Raw genomic sequence first — 19,002 nt, forward strand, 5'->3', positions numbered from 1 at the left:
CCTTTATTGAGTGACGAAGGAGATAAGATCGTCGTCTGAGCAATGGTCAAACCACTGAACATAAAACATCATACAGCGCTGAGGTCGTCGGGTGTTATCGCTAATGCGCATCATCACCTTTTTGCTGGCAAATTATCACTGAGGTCATTAGTGGTCTTCGGAAAACCATCTGCCGAGAATGAGGGTGTGTAAACATTTTATGTTATTAGTTGGTGAAGATGTTTCATTATGAAAGTGGAAATCAAGGCCGAACTCAGCAATAAAACTTATGACAGCTGATCGATTGGAAACGATCTATTTGTTTGAGATTACTTTATTTCAGTTCACCAATTTTACTTGTAATGAAAATGAATGTTAAACAGTGCAAATTGATTTTCGTTATGAAAAAGTCTGATAATAAAGTTAAAAGACTGAAAGGTTAAATGATTTGTATAGTATAGCTTAGAAGTTTCACTTTGCTCAAAGTTTGCTACTTTTCTATGAATAGTATAATAATTAATATATATTATTTTGTAGGTGCTTTTATAAATGACTCATTCAGTTGTTTTAACAGGAATTCCTGATTTTATTAATTAAAAAATAGAAGCTGAAGAGAGATAAAGAATTCATATCTTTAAAGCATCTTTGAATTTATCGTGTTGTTATTTCCAAGTTTATGCGGGAAATGATATTAATTTTAAACACACATAAAATACTTTTCTCGTCTATGCTTGACAGTCGATCATAAACTCTTTCAAATTATAGGAAATTTTCAGTTGATCTTTTGGTTCTTTTAAAAGAAATGCGCCTATTCGATCAATCAGAATGATTTTATCTTATTTCAATAATGAAACAAATTAAATGAAATTTGTCCACTCGAAAGTATATTTTGTCGTGGACGTTGTTATGCACTTCACATTGCATAGATATTAGGTGAAAATATGAAGGAAAAAAGAAAAGCCTAAGCGAATTATTTCGCTTATATGTCATTGCATTGTCATCACTATATCCTTAAGAAGTAGAGGTCATCCTTCTCTGATTGCAGCAATGGCATGAGGGAAATAAATGGAAGATAAATGAGATAGATGGCTTTTGTTGATAGCTTTGACCTTTCCTTGAAGAGGTCACAGTAATGCCGCTAAAGAGGCTTAAGAACTATCGAGATGCATAATAATGGTAATTCCAGGACATTTTGTGCTCTGTCTGTCAGTTCCACAATGTAATCGTCGCTTACCGCATCTTTTAATTAAAGTGCTACAGCATGGCGGTTTTGTTCCTACCGCCACATTCATTACTACACTTTAGTTTATCTAATGACAGATGTCAAACAGGATGGCGTGAAATTTCACTAAAAAAGAAGAGGTTCGTTTGGTAAGGGTTATTGCAATATTATGCTATCATGACAACATTTTTTGAATAATACTTTTTGGAGATGGATAGTGTAGAATGTTCACTAGAAGATTGACCTGTCCAGTTAATTTGGCGGTGTGCACAATATTGTTAGTACTATTTGCGCACACATAAACATACATATAGACACACAGACACGTACACACACGTGCAATAAGGCATGCAACTGATTCTTCTAATGTTTACATAAAGGACAGAAGAGTCAATAGTTTGTGTTTACACAATTTGTTTATTAATACTGAGACAGGTCACAACTTCGTTTTTACCCAATAATAACATCCTGTAATGTAACCTTCTTGTTCACATCAATTTGAAATCTGTTGGGGAATTCAAAGAAGATTAAATAGTATTGTCCCGAGGTTCAAAGGTCATGTATTTTAGAGGGAGTTTTAATACTGTTACTCTCATACTATGAAAGTATACCATAAATGATGCAAGATAACCCTACTTCCGTACATAGTCTCATTCATCATAATAATAACGAATGACTGTTCTTGCAATAACCATGAGTCAGAATTCCATTGACCTTGCAGCTCAAAGGTCATCCCTTACATCCTTTTTTTGCTTCATCATAAAACACACCTTTTGTGAATTTATTCAACTAATGTATGAACTGAATGTTACTCATATTAGTGAAACATTTCCGAACAATTCCGATCGTCGACTTCTCCACTTTCTTTTTGTTATCTAAGGGTCCTTCCTTTACATTAATCAATCATTTTAGCGCATAAATCATAATGATGGCTAGATAATTCATGGCATGTCAACAGTCCGAACTGTTAAGTGCAGCGGTAGAAGCTTTGATTCTCGTTTGTGACGATGTCTGACCTTCGACATTTCTTTTTTCATTCTTACTGAATTGAATACCGTAGATTCATTCCTAATGGCATACTATTACTATTGGCATAATTGAATTGACCTGCCGGACAACACTGACCAACAATAACAACTTTATCAGTGTTTTCGCCTACATTCACTCCTCAAAACTTGCCCTCCCGAGAACCTCATTACTGGATGTCGTGCTGAGCCTGCGCAGTTTGCATGACTTCGTTGTGCGCTCTTCTCGGTCTTCCAGTGTCACGGTAACACCATTTGAGTGGAAATGAAAAGAACTGGGAATGCTACAACAACATAAATAATAAAAAAAAAAAAGATAGCACAGAGATCAATACAAAAGTGGAAGCATCTGCAAGAAAACAGAAGTGAAACTCAGAACTGATTCACAACTTAAATAACTTCGATTAAATACAATTAAGATAAATTAAATTTTGAAAAAGGGACAATGTCAGCAGCAAAATGAAGAAAAACAAACTGATACATTTGATACATTCCCGACCCAATCTATTTTCATTCTACCAACTGAAACTGACGTGCAGCATTAGCAAGTTAACGTGCCTTGTTTAATTAACTTTACTCTAAATTACTTCTAATAATCACTCTGCATACATTATATAACAACATACATGCTGGTATATCATTTACTTCCTAGAAATACATGTAACACCTGTAACATCTGTTGCGGAATTTTCGAACATATGCCAACATTATTATAAAAAGGGAAATGAACTGTTATTCAAGAAAGTAGGAAGATGTTCTGCGATCGATCTTTTCCAAAATTAATAATATGATTCAAAATGCGATTCATGTTTCGGATAGCTTAGGAATTGATGTGTACGTCTTACGTAGATGCAGTTATATTCAATATGTGACTACATGTTTGCAAAGCTGTTATATAAAAAAGACTGTTGAAAAAGCGCCGCGAAGAAATAAAACGTATCTCTTATCAACTCAGTGAGTAGAATTGTTATCGTTATTTTTTGAGACGGATGGATACATATACTGGTGTTAACTCATCCTAGAATAACGATTTCATATTTTTTACTTCCTAAAATTTAGCTCTTCAATTGATATTTGCACTAAAAAAAATTACGATATGGACATTATATTATGAAGACATGTGCGCTGACCATAAGAACGAACGGTAAAGTAAATACAAAAGATAGCGTGTCAAGAATTAAATCGATCCAGCAGGTAAACCGTAAAAGTTTCGTTTAATAAGACATATCATTAAACTATAAAAGACTTATTAGTATATCGAAGTGTTCATCGACATTGCATGATTGTCGAATTTTATTATCAGTCTTTTCCTGAAGAATTAAGCACATTTTCAACGTACGTCTAAAAATTTGACGTTAAAGTGAACCACTTTTCCTGTCATTTGCACTCAAAGCCATTTGCAATTGCTGGTCACTCTTTCCAACGGCATTTTTCGCTGTTCCGAAATAGAATTTGTCTAAAAATTATTTGTTTGTTCAATCCAGCCAGCTATTTCCTTGTTTATGTTGCATTCGATTATCTATCTGTAGCACTGCTTATTTGTTTAAGGATCCTTCTACACACAAATATCTCATCTCCCCACCTGTTTGCTAACCTTACCTTATTTCATTATTATCGCTTTTCATTTAGGCTCATTTGTTCAAGCATTGTGGAAGACATGACAATTCCGCCCTCGAAAAAAGAAACTTACGGGTAAAATAATGCTTTATGATTGTATATTATACTTAAATGAAAAGAAAACCGAAAAATGATTGAGCAACCTAAATTTTGTTGGAAATATCACCCCAATTGGAATTTATTTAAAGATAAATTAACTAATTTTATTACCTAAAAATGATTGTTCTGTCGATTTGTCGTCGACTTTTGTGTCATCGATAAAATCATTACTTCCTGTTCTTGTTCCATGTCCGTTTCGAAAATTTTTTCTGAATTTTAAGGATAACTTACGTTATAAAAACGACGTACGCTTAAATAGACGGCAAAATCAAAGCTTACTTTTACCAATAATCGAAAGCCATAAACTATAGTAATAGTTTTAGCTATTTATGTGTTAGTTAAAGAACATCGGATATAAATTTTTTGAAGTTGTTTTTCCCTTCTACAATGCTCTAAATCACAATTTGAAAATGAACTTAGAAATTTGCCATTTTGGTTAAAAGCATCGATCTTTGGACGTTCTTCACAGAATTTTATGATTTTTTTACGCTTGATATTAAGTCTTTTTCATATAAAATAAAATTTGAAAATGACGAAAATGTTTTTGAAACGCACTTCTGATTAAAAGCTACTTGAAAGAATATTGAGCTCTCAGCAACTAACGATTCATATTTTAGTTGGATAGCTAACTGCGCCCAAGTAAATAGCACAACCTGCTATGATTTAGTGCTTTTCAAAAAATGCAAAATAACTTTTACCTAAAAATAGTAGTGTCGTCTTTTGATATTTTGATAAAAATAGAAATTTTAATGTTTCACGATCATATTTAATCGAAACAAAGCCAAATCAATTATGATGTCATTTTGGAAAATATAGAAAGCAAAATGGAATGCCATTATGACAAATAAATATATATATTATCATTCTAATATCTTTTCGCACATTACTTTTTTTTTTTTTTGCTACGTCTTTTTTTTTCCATGAAAATTCGTGCTGCATTCGATAATTGAAGCCTATTGAATAGTTATTTATTGTTTACCTAAGTATGTCTCTTTTTTTAATTCATATAAGATATATTGATATATTCATATATTGATTGAAATATTAAAAAAATGCTTTAGTGCAGTTCATGTATATAAAACAATGATCTGTTTTCATAAAATAAAAGAATCAGATAAACTCTCAGCAAACTGGTTTATATTCAGAGGAGAAAAGGGAAGCAAAATGACAATGAAATTATGGATGCATTTGAAATATTTTTGATTGTAACCGATAAATTCGTATAATTTTTAGCTGAATTTGTTGATTACCTCTATGGACATTAGCAATAGATCCGATTGTCTCAATAATTGTAAGTATGTTTTGTATGGAAGACACTCTTTCAGTTTCCATTTGAATGACTTAAAAGCTCATTAAATATTCATTTTAGGTAAATAAATAATTTTTAATCAAAATTAACCTTGACAATCTTCCGTAAGTTTTTTCATTTAATTTTATGAGCTGATTTATAAGCATTGCAACATGAAACAAAATACCACTTCTTAATTTCATACTGCTATTACAATTCAGTTCATTTCAATTCTTTATATTATTCTAAAACTATGAAGCCACCAATACTATGCATATAAATTGACAAATACAAAGTAATTTTCTACAATTTAAGTTGAAAATAAATAACTGATTTATAATCATTTCTTTTATTTTTTGAATATCAAAAAAGAGAATTTAATATGACAGAAAAACATTAAAAGCAGAAATATACTGTTTTCGATGAATAATGATAAATTTGCATTTTACGGAACGCTAGCACGACAATGAATTAATTCACTATCATACATTTCTCATTCAGTACAAGCTTAGTTATTTCAATTAACAAACCTTTCATTTCACAATTCAGTCTTTCAAATAAACAAAATAGATTTCTTTATTTAATCCGAGTATCATCAGACTATAGCACAGATGAACTGGTCAGAACTTAATTTTCTTCCACTCTTATATTTCTTCTTTTCTGTAACTCTCCTACTTCTGCATTTTAATTAGCAAAAAAGAAATGAAATGACTTAACAATGCATCCAGTCCATTTCAAATAATCATTACCGCTACGCTTTTACTCCCATAATTAATTTAGGTAGTAATGAGAACCGAGTTTTTGCATGAGTCTTTTGTGTTTTATAAGCTTCAAAGAAGCTTAAAATCTTTCCGGGCTACTAATAGGAATCTGTCATGAATTGAAAATGCTTTAAATGCTAAATGACAAGAAGATAACGTCTTCTGAAATGATTTTTAGAAGACTTTCGTAGGCTTAAAATGGTTAAATTTTGCTGGCCAGTATTTTCTTCATTCTTTTTTTTTTTTTTTTGTTTTGTCATTTAGATATAATAAGTAGAAGATTAAGGACAAAAAATGTTACCATTTTTATCACATCCAACTATTGCTATTTTTCTCCTATTAAAATCATATTTACAAATAATTTTTGAATCTGTAATTTATGATTAGTGTGTTCGTCTGAAACAAAGATAAAAAAAGGTTTGTATCGAAGTTCTGTAAACAAAAATTTTGTCGAAGCAATGTATGATGATTTTGCTCATAAGCTTCTAAATAAAAAATCAAAAAAATTCTTTCAGTTCAAACTTTTAGCTCCTGATATTGTCGGTATTTCGACGGTTCATGAAGTATTTATCAATAATTCTAATCATTAAACTTTCATAAAATATTAAAGTCATCCATATCCTAGAAATGCATATGAATCATTAAGTATTAAAAATTCAAACAGAACCTTTTCCGGGCTAATGATATGGATGGATGACTTTGTATTAGTTCTATATTTTGCACATTTATTCATCTATTCTCCTATTCATTTACATATTTAAAATTTGTTAGATTTAATTTACACAGTGGTAATGAAAAGCAAACTTCATCTTAGCCTTACTTTGATAATTTCATAAAATTTAACCTTAGATGGCCTCACAGTAATATCGATAAGTTTTGGTCCATGCTGTTCCATTGCGTGATAAGAAATCAAATTGTTGATTATCTATCTTCAAATTCATGCAATGGTAATGAATCATGTAAAGGTCAAAAAAGTCTTACAACTTATTCTTAGACTTTCAATTTTATTTTTTGAAGTCAGGAATGATTGATATATGCTAATTAGAAAGACTGCCAGGGAAATGTGTGTTGTACAAATGAATCCTTTCTTCATTATTGGCTTCGATTTATTTCCTTTTTCAAATGGCACAAAGTGTGCATTAATAGGTGATAATATTAACTTCGACATTTTAATCTTTTTTAGTTCATATCGCTTGCTTAAAGTTGATATTTTTAAAGAAGCATTCGACCAGTTTAACCTGCTAGTATATTACTTTTAATTTAATTTATTTGTTTCTATAAATAAAAGCACCTTACAATTAGCTGAGCTTTCGCATGTCATTGTCTAAGTAGAAAAAATTACTTTAAAATATATATGTACGCATATCCTTGAGATTCTATAAGGTATTTTAAATTTTCATTAAAATCTTTCGCAAATATGTTTAAATAGAAGAAGAAAACCAAAAATTTATATGGCAGCGAAATTGCTTTTTCTGTCTGGTTGCATAGGATTTACGACTTTCATTAAACATGAGAAGAAAGAAATTCAGATGACGTGATCATCAATCAATTCATTCATCGATCTGTTTGACGATTTACCAGTGAAAAGAACCTACCAAATATTTTCTAAGCTTTTCCTTAAAAAAAAAATCGATAATGATATCTACAATTTTTATGCCTTTTATATTATATTTAAGCTCATTTAATAGACCTCAATTTGTATGATTATGCTTTTCCATTTCGAAAACATTTTTAGATAATTTTTTTATGCAAATGGAATGAAGTTAATTAACATCTGCCACAGAAGATGATATGAAGGGATTGTTATGAATGGAAGATAATAGTAATACGACAGGTAGAAAGGACTCGGCATTTTTCCATGTTCAGTTTAAGAAAAGTACTCGCTGAAATGAAAACATATGAAAAGAATACAATGACATTGACAGCAAAAAATACATAAACATGAGAAAACTCTGAAAATACGACAATAGAAATCGTCTCGTTTTCATTTGAAATTTCGGATTGATTCCGAAACTCTGGCTTATCTTATTTTTGTTATTTGCATATGCGATAAAGTTTTACCAGAAATTACCATTTATGCTTCATAAAAGCAGATCATATCTTTGATTGTGAAACAAACGAAAGGAAAAAATCGATAATCAACAAATGACGGTGAAATGGTTGAAAGTAATAAAATGATATTCTGAGAGTACACAGTTTTGTTTTGCTCCCAAATGCAATATGCTAATAAATTCCTATCTTCCTAAGAAGAATCAGTTAAAAAATGCACCTCCAAAATGAAGCATGAAATGAAATGACAAATGAATGCGAATTGGGAAAATGGTGCAATAAACATAACAAATGGAATCGCTCTCTCATCTCATTCTTCTTCCCATTTTTTGGTTACTTGTTGTGAATTCCTGTCAACATTTATTTTAAATAAAATTTTATCTGCAAAAAAGTAATACAAAATTACTTCTACATCATTTTCCTCTCGTTACTTTCTAGATTTCAACAAGAATTTTTTGTGATTTTCTGCCATAATTCTTACTAATTGAGCTATGAATTAGAGCGATACATAACATGACTTGTCAAGATTATTTCGAATTGACAAAATTACTTCTACATCATTTTTTCTCTTGTTACTTCAGAAATTCAAATCACATATCTAGGTAAATAAACGACAAACAACTTGGAAGAGATGACACTGAACTGCTCAGATCCTCGGTCGCATCCGCGGGCAATATTAACCTCCATGCATTATTTTACATTCATTTGTTATTCCATTTGTTTCTGCATCGCATTCATCGGTAATGGCACAATGTTCCTTATTTTGATCAGGTACGTCAGTGTGTCCCACGTTGCAGGTTAAATTAATTGTCACCGTTCTCGAACAACCATTTTAATATAGATACTTTTTAGGAATCAGCGTGTCAAAGTTCGCCGAGTACATACGTTATTATTACATATGAATATTGCACATCTTATTGTTACATTAATTTATATGCCGAAAGAAGTAATACATAGCATAACAGTTGCATGGTGGGGCAGTGATTTCGTTAGTTTTTTGGTTTTAAAGTTTCAAAATCTGATAAGAACTGAAAATGACGTACTTGTGTTGCCGTGAATACCGCTCTTGCCAATAACGCCACCAAAATCAGCAAGCGCTTTTTGTTGTACAGAGGAACAAATAGTACTGCATAATTAACCACTCTCAGAGAATGACAAACGAATATTATTTATTTAGCCTTGGATCAAATTAAGCGTTAAAAGTTACGTTAAAAACTTTACCAAATGAAATGATAAAAAGTAAGTAATGAATACCATCTTTATACTTCGCAAAAATATAAAGCAGCAATTACAACGTTGCAGTTATGCAGAATATGCAAATTTTTTGATAACTTTGGCAACAGTTTAGCGGCTAATATGTTGATATGTATAAGTCTTGATCGATTTTATTCAATATTTTCACCGCTGTATACATTAAATGCTAAAAAATCGATACAAAGGATGATTGCTGTCGCCTGGATTATCAGTTTCGTGATAAGTATTCCAGCGGTATGGTCTTACTTACAAGTAAATCTAAACTGAATTAGCTGAACCTTTAAAATGATATTGTTTTTGCTTATACCATAGCTATTCGATTTTATTTTGCTCAATTAAAGCAATACTATAACATTTTTTGAAAAAGGTGAAATTACTTTTCACAATTTCCTAACGCAAACAAAATTTGGTTAAAATACTTGTTCTTTTAATTTTCTTTAATTAAATTAAAGTAACCAATTTTACAAAAGAATGTTCTGCTTCCTCTATTTTAGGCTGCCTTATTCCGTACGTCATCTCATCCATGCGCAAAATGGTTTATACAATGTGTGTCAGGTGATTTCGTTGGCGCTGTATCACATGATGTTGTTTTTGCTTATACCATAGCCAATCTTACACAGGTTTGCGGTAGGGAAACCACATAACGTTTCAAATTTTATGATTGAGAATTGTACAACTCTTCCTTCCCTACAATGAATCTTTTCAAATTGCAAAAAAAAAAAAAACTAAATAGCAATCAAAGAATACTTCTCCTTCACAGGTTGACATTAAATAAATATTACACTATTGTTCGGCAAGTTATTCAATAATAATTACTTCAGTTCATTACAATTCAGATGTTCTGGTCTAATGCTGTTTGATTGATTGATTCAAATGCACTTCAATTTTGAGCATTGATACTGAATTTAACTGAATTTAAATGCATCTGAAATTGACAAAGACACTTAGCTTGTCTCACTAGACATTCTCATAATTAATACACGAACATATACCAAAAAATGAAGTGTTCTTGTGATAAAAAAAGAAATGAGATATTGAAAGGAAGAAATTTTCACTTAAAATTCAGAATAAGTTAAGTTATTTAAGGTAAGCTTAGTAAAAGTAATAACTTGAAATCGGACTATTTTTATTTTTTTTAAATTAACGTTAAAAGTGTTCGATCATTTGTCTCATTGTTCCAATACGTAAACGAATATAATTTCAATTCATGAATGATTCATTCATATCACTGCTAATTTTTAGGCATTATATGACTTATTGCTGAAGAAAAGCTTCCTAAAAAAAGAAAAATACCATTTATAAATATCATTAGAGAAGGAAGATTCTTCACTGAGAAAAAATGCAAAAAAGAAATCTCTGCTATTTGAGTGACAATAAAAATTTTTCAGCACTAATAATTAACACGCAGTTTATGAGGTTGCATCTGAATTTTAATTAATCATCCAATTAATATTTTTGCATTTTGATTTGTTTAATTCATTTATTTTGTCTTCAGTATTTTATAAATATACTAGTATTATATTTATCACTTCAGCTTATTTGAACTCATTTCAGCTTAATCTAAATTGGCTGACCCATTCAAATTATTTCCCTTTAATTCTAATTCTTTATTTTCAGGTTTCTCTATTGCCGCTTATAATAACGGTTATTTGTTACTCGTTCATACTATATAAAATCTCTTCTAAAAGTGAAACTAAAGTGCTGAGTACCCGACAAGTGAATTCGACAAGTGAATTGTGATTTGAAAATTTATGAAAACGAATATATAATACTGCAAAATGTTGTTAAATGTGACTTCCATGTGGTCACTTCTGATTAATGTATCATCAATCAAACATATAGTTTGTAATTAGTCAATCAAGAAAGGTTGATTGCAATTTCCCTGGTTGAGAATAGTTTGTGATCTTTTTATTTTATAGAGAAATTGAACTACTACATCCTTTCAGCAACTCATCTCACCATCTATAGTGTTTTTAGCCTTCACATAAAAATCAAATAAAAATAATATTCGGTAGGTTTTAGTTGTTTAGTTGTTATCAATCTCATTATTTTTCTTTTTTCCTTTAAATTTCTAAGAAAAAGAATTATAGAATTAAATTTTATTGGTATCTCAACAACGAAGCTGCGAACTTCTGGTGAGACTTATACACGTGCCAAAAGTAAAACGTTGAAGATGACATTTGTCGTGGTATTTGCATTTCTGTTGTGTTGGACACCTTATGCAGTTGCTTCATTGGTTCATTTCACTATAAAACCAAGGTTAACTATCAGTTTCTTTAATTAGATGCTAAAAGCGAACTCTTCTACCTGAAGTATCACATAAAGTTAAACCATGAATCAGCTATATTGCAGTATTTATAATCTCTCGAAAAAAAAAAAAAAGATTTCAATTAAGCCTTCAATGTTTACTATAGGACATTTTAAAAATTCTTTTTTAGGAATTTTCCTTAAAATTTTTTTTGGTTATTTGAAAAAACCCATTAGCTAATAGTTATACAAAAAATAAATTAAAGAAATATAAACAAATGACATTTCAGTCCCATACCGGCTATTATTCGGAAATTGCTATACACATTCGCCGTATTTAATTCTGCAATTTCGCCATACCTTTATGGTTATTTTTCATTTGATCTGAAGAGAGAATTATTATTGCTGGTTAAATGTTCCAATACGGATGCATTCGAGAGAGTACCAGTTATCATTCCTAATTCTGCAGTACCCAAGTATGATTATTCCACAGATTCAAATGTATCAGTTACTCCTTTACTACTCTGACAATGATGCTTGAGTGAAGTAGAGCAGATAGCCTTATTGAAAAAGCAATAATCGATGAAATCGGATAGTTGATGCGCGTAATTTTGCGCAATAATAAGATGTGTGGAAGTTTGAAGAGATTTTCATTGCATTGACCTCTTTCTAGCATTAACAAATTATTATTAACATTTCTACAATCTGATATACTTTCTTGATGATATGTTTGGCTGGTTTTTAAAAAAATTTTTTGAATGGAACTTTTGAGAGGACCGTGTTTTTTTTTTTTTTTTTTTTTAACAGACCAATCTTTTTCGTACATCTGTTAGATTGGTCAGTTTTTTTGTGATTTTTTCATATAAAGTAGTTCGAAGAAATCTGATAATTTGTTGAATTTGATAATATTTTCAACAAATTGAATTTCAGGAGAAGATTGCTGACGCAAGCAACTAATTCATTTCGGCCTTCATCTGATGATCAACCACTTTTAGTTTCAAAAATAAAAGAAGAAAGGTTTACTACAAGCAAAAGAACTTCAACCGTAAAGAATCGTTGAGGATTTGAAATCCGTTCTGAATCCTGAATTGCTGCTTCAATATAGCAATATGATGTCAATAATTTTGCTTCACTGCTTACTTTGTAAACACTCTCTTTCACAGAAAAAATTTCATTTGACTCTAAAAGATACATAGCGAAAATAATTACCTGAATTCAGCGGTTCTATTATGTGTCATTAATAAGTTGATTGAGTTACCTGTTCATCTCCAGGTAAACTGCATGTTTTGCAAGAGCAGTTAGGATATCCTATAAATAAATGCACTGATTCTACGATTTCATACTTTTCGTGCAACTTGACACTGTTGAGCAATGTTACTTTCAGTTGGGCCTATTGTACTTTCACTTCCTTTTCCCTTAAGTTATGAAAATTCAATTTTCTAGGAATAATTTTCTGGTCACTTAATTTTAATCATTTCTTGATATACATAGAAGCAAGAAATACAGCTGCATGATAGTAAGAAATAAAATTTAAAATAATAATGATAATAGACTTGATAATTTCGAACTTTGGATGCATTAAAAAAAAAAGTTTTTTTGTTAATGAATAAAGATAAAGGAAGGAACTATGCGTGAATTTCGTTTTGGTATCAGAAGAAGTTACGATATAATTTCTATCATTACAAAAATAAAGACTGAAATTACTGAAGTAGTGTTGAAGAAAACTTCGTTAATTCAGTTTATAGAGGAATTATCATTCAATAATGACACTGTCATATGTTGTATTAATATTTGAGTTATTAAACTTTTACTGAAATAGGAAAAGGATTTCAGCAGGTTGCATCACGGCTCTTAGTGAGATATTCCACTAAAATAAAGGGAAACCCTTCACTATTGCTACCTTTTGTATTTCATTTCTGAAATTTCTTCGTATAATAAAATGACTTATTGCTGGAAGAATAGCATCCCAAAGCTTTCGATAACATTGGCATACAATTTTATTTCATATGATTGAATATATCACACGGAACGCTCCAAGCTTAAGTGATTATCGACACAATCAATAGTTTCCCATAGTTTAAAAAAAAATAAAATCATGAGTTTTGATGTGGTGATGGTAAATTTGCATACTGATTATAGAGCTGGGAAGAAGTGTCGAACTGTGACAAGTTAACATGCTGTTGTTGTTCGTTGACAAACATATCTGGATCACCAGATAAATCACTTGGTATCATAACCATTGGACAACCTTCCGTATAATCAGTTTGTTGCTGTTGTGCAATTGTTTGCATGTTATCATAGGCAGCATAGCTGTTCACTGTTGATGAAGCTAGTCCATAACTATTTGGCCATTGATTTGCATATTCATAATGAGGCCAGAATGCATTGGCCGTATATTGAGGCAGATAGTTCTGTTGCTGTGTAACGAAATGTGTCCCATCAACGGCGATCATATTGTTGCTAATAGGCACGGTACTGGTTTCGACAAAAATTGGTTCTAACTGAAATACTGGACTGATGCGGAAAATCCAACTTCGCTAAATATTTGGCTGTACCAGCAGTTTGAAAATAAAGTTTGGGACTAGAAAAAGATTCTTTGATCTTTCGACTTGTAGAGAGTCTAAGTAACGATAAATTAATTGGCATACCTGTCCATTTGGATAATCGCAATTTCGTACACGAGCTTTATAACCTCGTGGTCGCCTTCGATACGAGCCTTCTTCAAAGAGAAATTCGCAATTCTGATCGATCGTCCACTGATGTCCTTTACCACTTCGGCCGCCCGAACTTTTTGGTAATTTTATAAAACACTCATTGAGTGATAAGTTATGTCTAATAGAATTCTTCCAACCATTATATTCTCCTGAAAATTTGATGAATAAGTACCACCAACGAGCGATGTCATTGAATGAGTAAAAAATGCTTGATTAAAACATTGGATAATGAATTAGGAAAATAAATGATATTAAAGATTTTTAATCTAATTTAGATTTTTCGGGCAAATCTTTTTTTCGATGTTGTTCAATAAAATTTAGTAAATGAAGGATTAAGATTTCTAAGCAGAATATCCAACTTCTTCTAGCAAGATAATTAAGTGATCGAGATCATTGCGTTAGATTAACTCAAATGATGAAATACACCTCTGAAAAAGTCGAAATTACTCTGAAGGAAAGCGTAAATCTCAGTAAGTGTTGCTTTCCGGTCCGGTTTTGCGTGTATTGCCATAGCGATGAGAGCAATGTAAGAATACGGCGGTTTCTCCTGCCGTTTACCGCTTCGCCGTCGACAGACCACACTTTTCTCATCTTCATCTTCACTTTTAAATTGTAAAGGACCAAGTGAATTGGAGATTGGCTCGCTATAAATATATACGTATAAATAATCAGTGATGGATACACCTATTTTATAAGAAATAATTCTAAAAGTGACAATTTTTTTTTTGAGATCTGCTAATTTACCACTTCTGATTTTGATAAAACTTGAATTTCGAATGCAGAAATTCGAATTTTAGAACAGTTAATTAAAATGCAATGGATATGTTTGATACAGGAATAATTTCATGCAACAACTTTATGATTTCTTATCATCCAAAATCTCTGCTTTCTATTTAAACAATTTAAGTTTCGGAATAATAAATATATTTATTTTTTTTATATTATATTTATTTATATAATAAATATATTTATAAATAGAAAGCAGAGATTTTGGATGATAAGAAATCTGAATTAAAATAAAATAGCGTTTGGCTATGGACAAATTAAGTGATAGTTTCAAATTCAAAAAGACTAGTTGAAATTGTTGAAATATAAAATGTAATTTCGGAATCGTTGTTCTTTGAGGAAAGTGTCAGTAATAAATTCCGATAAATAAATATATTTATTATTCCGAAACTTAAATTGTTTAAATAGAATTTCGACTCAAAAATAGCGATTTAAAGTTCATATCATCAGATCCATTAAAATATTTGATTAAGCTTTTAAGAAGAGTTGAAAGTTGCATTACTTGCAAATTTTTCAAGAAAGTGAAAATTCAAGAAAGTCGAAATTTCAAGAAAGTGAAAATAACTTAAAAAGTGCTTTTGTGGAAATGAGAATGACACTGTTAGGGAACCTAAACAGTTTATCACAAATTGGGAAATAAACACAATTTGAGTTAGAGACTTATATACAAACATAGCTCAAAGGACCACCCATAGTATGCAATCAGCACAGAAGACCTAAACAATATGCGCTTCTGTGTAAATAAATACATACTTTTATCTTACCTCGTGGAAGAGTGTTGCTGAAGATTGGATGAAAGTTTCAATTCTGTTTTTAGTAGGAAAGTTTGTGATTGTTGAGCCATAGAAAAGATAGAAATGAGTTGAGCTGATGCAAAGAATGATCCAAAGAGTTGAATGATTGGAAGTGGCTGGTGATAGTTTAGTTTATGTGAATGTTAGCATGCTGTAACTGAAAACTAATCTCACTGGTATTATGGTAGCTTATGGAGAAGTATTGCAGAGAGAGAAATAAATTGGGAGAGAAATGAAGTGTGAATGGTTTAGAAGTGAACGAGACAAGAGAGAGAGAGAGAGAGAGACATTTCGTAGGGTCTGCCGAAATTTCTTCTTCTGCTTTTACCATCCACCGTATCGCTTCGCTTTCTTGCTAATGTTCTTCATATAAATCCTACTTTGGATTACGGTCTTTCAAAATTTACTTTCAATTAATCCAGAAACTCTTTTATTCAATTTCTACTCAGTCCATGGTCCTTTCCAGAATCACATATAATTTGATATCCAAAAATCCCGTAGTCGAGTGTGAAAAGCGCTGTATGATGCTTCGGAGCATGCGGTAATTCGAAACCATACGACAAAGGTGCTGCTATCTGTTGCCAAATAATGCTGAAAGATTAAATGTCATTGATGGTCATCAGCATAGTTAGACCTCTCTGGTGGTGTGCTAACTTACGTTAAGCTTCCATTGCCCAGAAATATATTACTATTCTATCAGAAATGACCATCTCGAGACATATGTTAATGAGGAGCAATGGAAAGAAATATCATACTTCCTTCTAGCTTAAAAAGTTATTCATAGATTTGACATTTTCCAAAATAGTAAGTATCTATTATGCTCAAACTAAATTTATGAATACTGTGAAAGTAATGTCCTGCATAATTCTTGGCTAATGAACTTTTTGAATGTTAGAACCCAATGAAGAAAATTTGACTAAATTATTGTAGACCAGAAATAATTTTAATTTTCATCTTCTTCTAATATCGTAATCGTAAATCTAAAAAGAAATTACTTTCTTTGATCAACGACTTTCATACTTCTATCGATGATGCAATTAAATGGTAAGAGAAAAGCATAAGAAAGCAAATTCTACCATATTTATGAAAGATCACTTGTTTATCTATCACTTTTAAAGATTAAGCCGGTGACTGAACGATAAGAATATAATATGTTAGAATTTAATTTTTTAATTAAATACTTTCTTTCCTTCTTTAATTTTACTACTGAATATTTTTTATCTTACTTCAAAATTTTCTTTTATGACCAATTCCTAACAGAAGTTTAATATCAATTTGAAATTTATGCTTGAAATTAGTAGTATTAATTTTTTGTCGTACTATTGGCAGTAACAAAAGATTATAGTTCAGTACAAAAATTCTGAATATTTCTGTGTAAAATAGTGATAGTTATAATAGCGATAGTGATGACAAATGATAGTAACAATGATTTACGATTTCAATTTGCATCTCATCGAAGCATACTCTGATTACTTCATATACCGCAGACCAAATGTAACATTAAAATGCCATATTTGATACTGTTAGTTGCAAAAAATGATTTTTAAATCAAATTTCATGTAAAATTTAAATTCTCGAAGCATCATTCTTACACTGATGCTACCTTACTTTATTCACATTAATTTTACATTAACTCTTAATTCGCTTAACAGACTTTTGCATCATTTAGTTTATTCGCAAATAACTGTGACATCGTAAGCAAAGCAATTGGTAATAATTGCATGATTGTATGCTTGACAGGTGACAGCAAATCATTTCAATTATAGAAACTTGACAGCTCGAAGACATTATTTGTAGAGGAAATAAACATTTCATCTTTATTAACAAATATCTAATCAAAATATGTAATTAAATTTAGTTGCTCATAAGTATTATCTCATAAATTACACACCTTTTAATTATCCTTGGGTAATTATTATGGTCTATAATTTAGTACTTTCATTGCGGTAAGCTTTCAGTGATTTTTTTTTTTTTTTTTTTTATAGCTAAGACTTGTCCAAATGATAGTATGAATATGGAACTGTATTGATAATATATTTTACTTGCTAGTAGAACCAATTCAACTGAAGTAAAACAGTGGTATAATGATGTAAACATAAAGTGATCAAGGGATTATCGCATTGACATTCAAAGTTTGATATTATGTAACTTTTTTACATTTCAAGCCACATTTCACAGATTGAGCTTAACTCTGCTACAAAAATCATAGTACGTAGCACATTGTATTCTTTGAAGTGCACCCTTCATTTCATAAATTTTAATTCAAGAAAAAAATGTATTCTTATTTATTTATTATTTTAATTTGCAAGTATAATAATATCTAGACAAGTTTTCAACGGAGTCTAACTAGTTAGTATGTTACAAAGTGCGCTCATTCGCTTCTATCGCGTAAAATGGCGCATATTGCCAAGCTTCATGGAATCATTCATTATCCACTGCAATGAGCAATAATGTCAGAATTTAACATTTAATCTGTGGTATGAAATTTTTATCTCTTAGCTGTTGGATGTTGAAAACATTTGTTTCCATAGGAACGTTAATGAGCAATAAAGACGTATATATGTTTATATGCGTGCCTATATATATAAGTTAGCTTACTCTTGCGTCCAGTAATAGGGAATTTTTAGCTTCAATCCGGAAGGATGTGACGCTGAAATTTAGCAAATGATTAAAGTAGAAGGTTCTCGCCATTTAACTTTCAGAAAACCTCCGATTTTTCAAGCTCATTTAGCACTTTCGTTTCAAGAGAAGATTAATTTACAATTCATTTTTTTTTTTTTTTGCTATATATATGTCAATGATGACATGTAAGTTCAAACCTAAAAGATTAATAGTTTTGCTGTAAAAAACGTGAAATAATAATAAGTTTTCTAATTGCTAACATTTCCTTTTTCTACTGTGTTTTTATTGTAATTTTCTTTTTTTTTGCAGCTATTTTAATAACAATAAGCATTGCTAAGAAAGCCATTAATTTGTTGCAATCGTAATTGTCGCTTTGATTATTTTTATACGTAAAATAAATAAAAATGTGTCGATTGATTAGGATGAAGTATTTCATTGAAAGAGAGAATAAATATAAAAGAATAGATCACAAATAGTTTTAACAACAGTTGACATAAAAATAAAATAAAGTTTTAATTGTACTTCCAACGACCGCTGAAAATGAA

The 19,002-nt window shown here is 30.6% G+C and overlaps 3 protein-coding genes across 3 annotated transcripts; 1 reads left to right on the forward strand and 2 right to left on the reverse strand.

The window, feature by feature from the left end:
- Window positions 1-3,581: 3,581 nt before the first annotated feature.
- Bm17686 (Uncharacterized protein) lies at window positions 3,582-6,886 on the reverse strand (the record flags this gene model as incomplete). The annotated part of the gene is made up of 5 exons (XM_043081028.1): window positions 3,582-3,682; window positions 4,054-4,151; window positions 4,498-4,595; window positions 5,193-5,282; window positions 6,836-6,886. 5 exons carry the CDS (start codon window positions 6,884-6,886, stop codon window positions 3,582-3,584), a joined length of 438 nt encoding a protein of 145 aa, XP_042936962.1.
- A 1,785-nt stretch (window positions 6,887-8,671) lies between these two features.
- Bma-gnrr-1 (GnHR receptor homolog, putative) lies at window positions 8,672-12,601 on the forward strand (the record flags this gene model as incomplete). The annotated part of the gene is made up of 8 exons (XM_043081029.1): window positions 8,672-8,811; window positions 8,893-9,028; window positions 9,343-9,528; window positions 9,789-9,914; window positions 10,912-11,023; window positions 11,385-11,553; window positions 11,832-12,017; window positions 12,472-12,601. 8 exons carry the CDS (start codon window positions 8,672-8,674, stop codon window positions 12,599-12,601), a joined length of 1,185 nt encoding a protein of 394 aa, XP_042936963.1.
- A 1,033-nt stretch (window positions 12,602-13,634) lies between these two features.
- Bma-let-381 (Fork head domain containing protein) lies at window positions 13,635-15,885 on the reverse strand (the record flags this gene model as incomplete). The annotated part of the gene is made up of 4 exons (XM_001898572.2): window positions 13,635-14,042; window positions 14,190-14,404; window positions 14,703-14,899; window positions 15,806-15,885. 4 exons carry the CDS (start codon window positions 15,883-15,885, stop codon window positions 13,635-13,637), a joined length of 900 nt encoding a protein of 299 aa, XP_001898607.2.
- Window positions 15,886-19,002: the final 3,117 nt, after the last annotated feature.

The sequence above is a fragment of the Brugia malayi genome, assembly GCF_000002995.4.
Source record: "Brugia malayi strain FR3 genome assembly, contig: Bm_v4_Chr3_scaffold_001, whole genome shotgun sequence".
Lineage (NCBI taxonomy): Eukaryota > Metazoa > Nematoda > Chromadorea > Rhabditida > Onchocercidae > Brugia > Brugia malayi.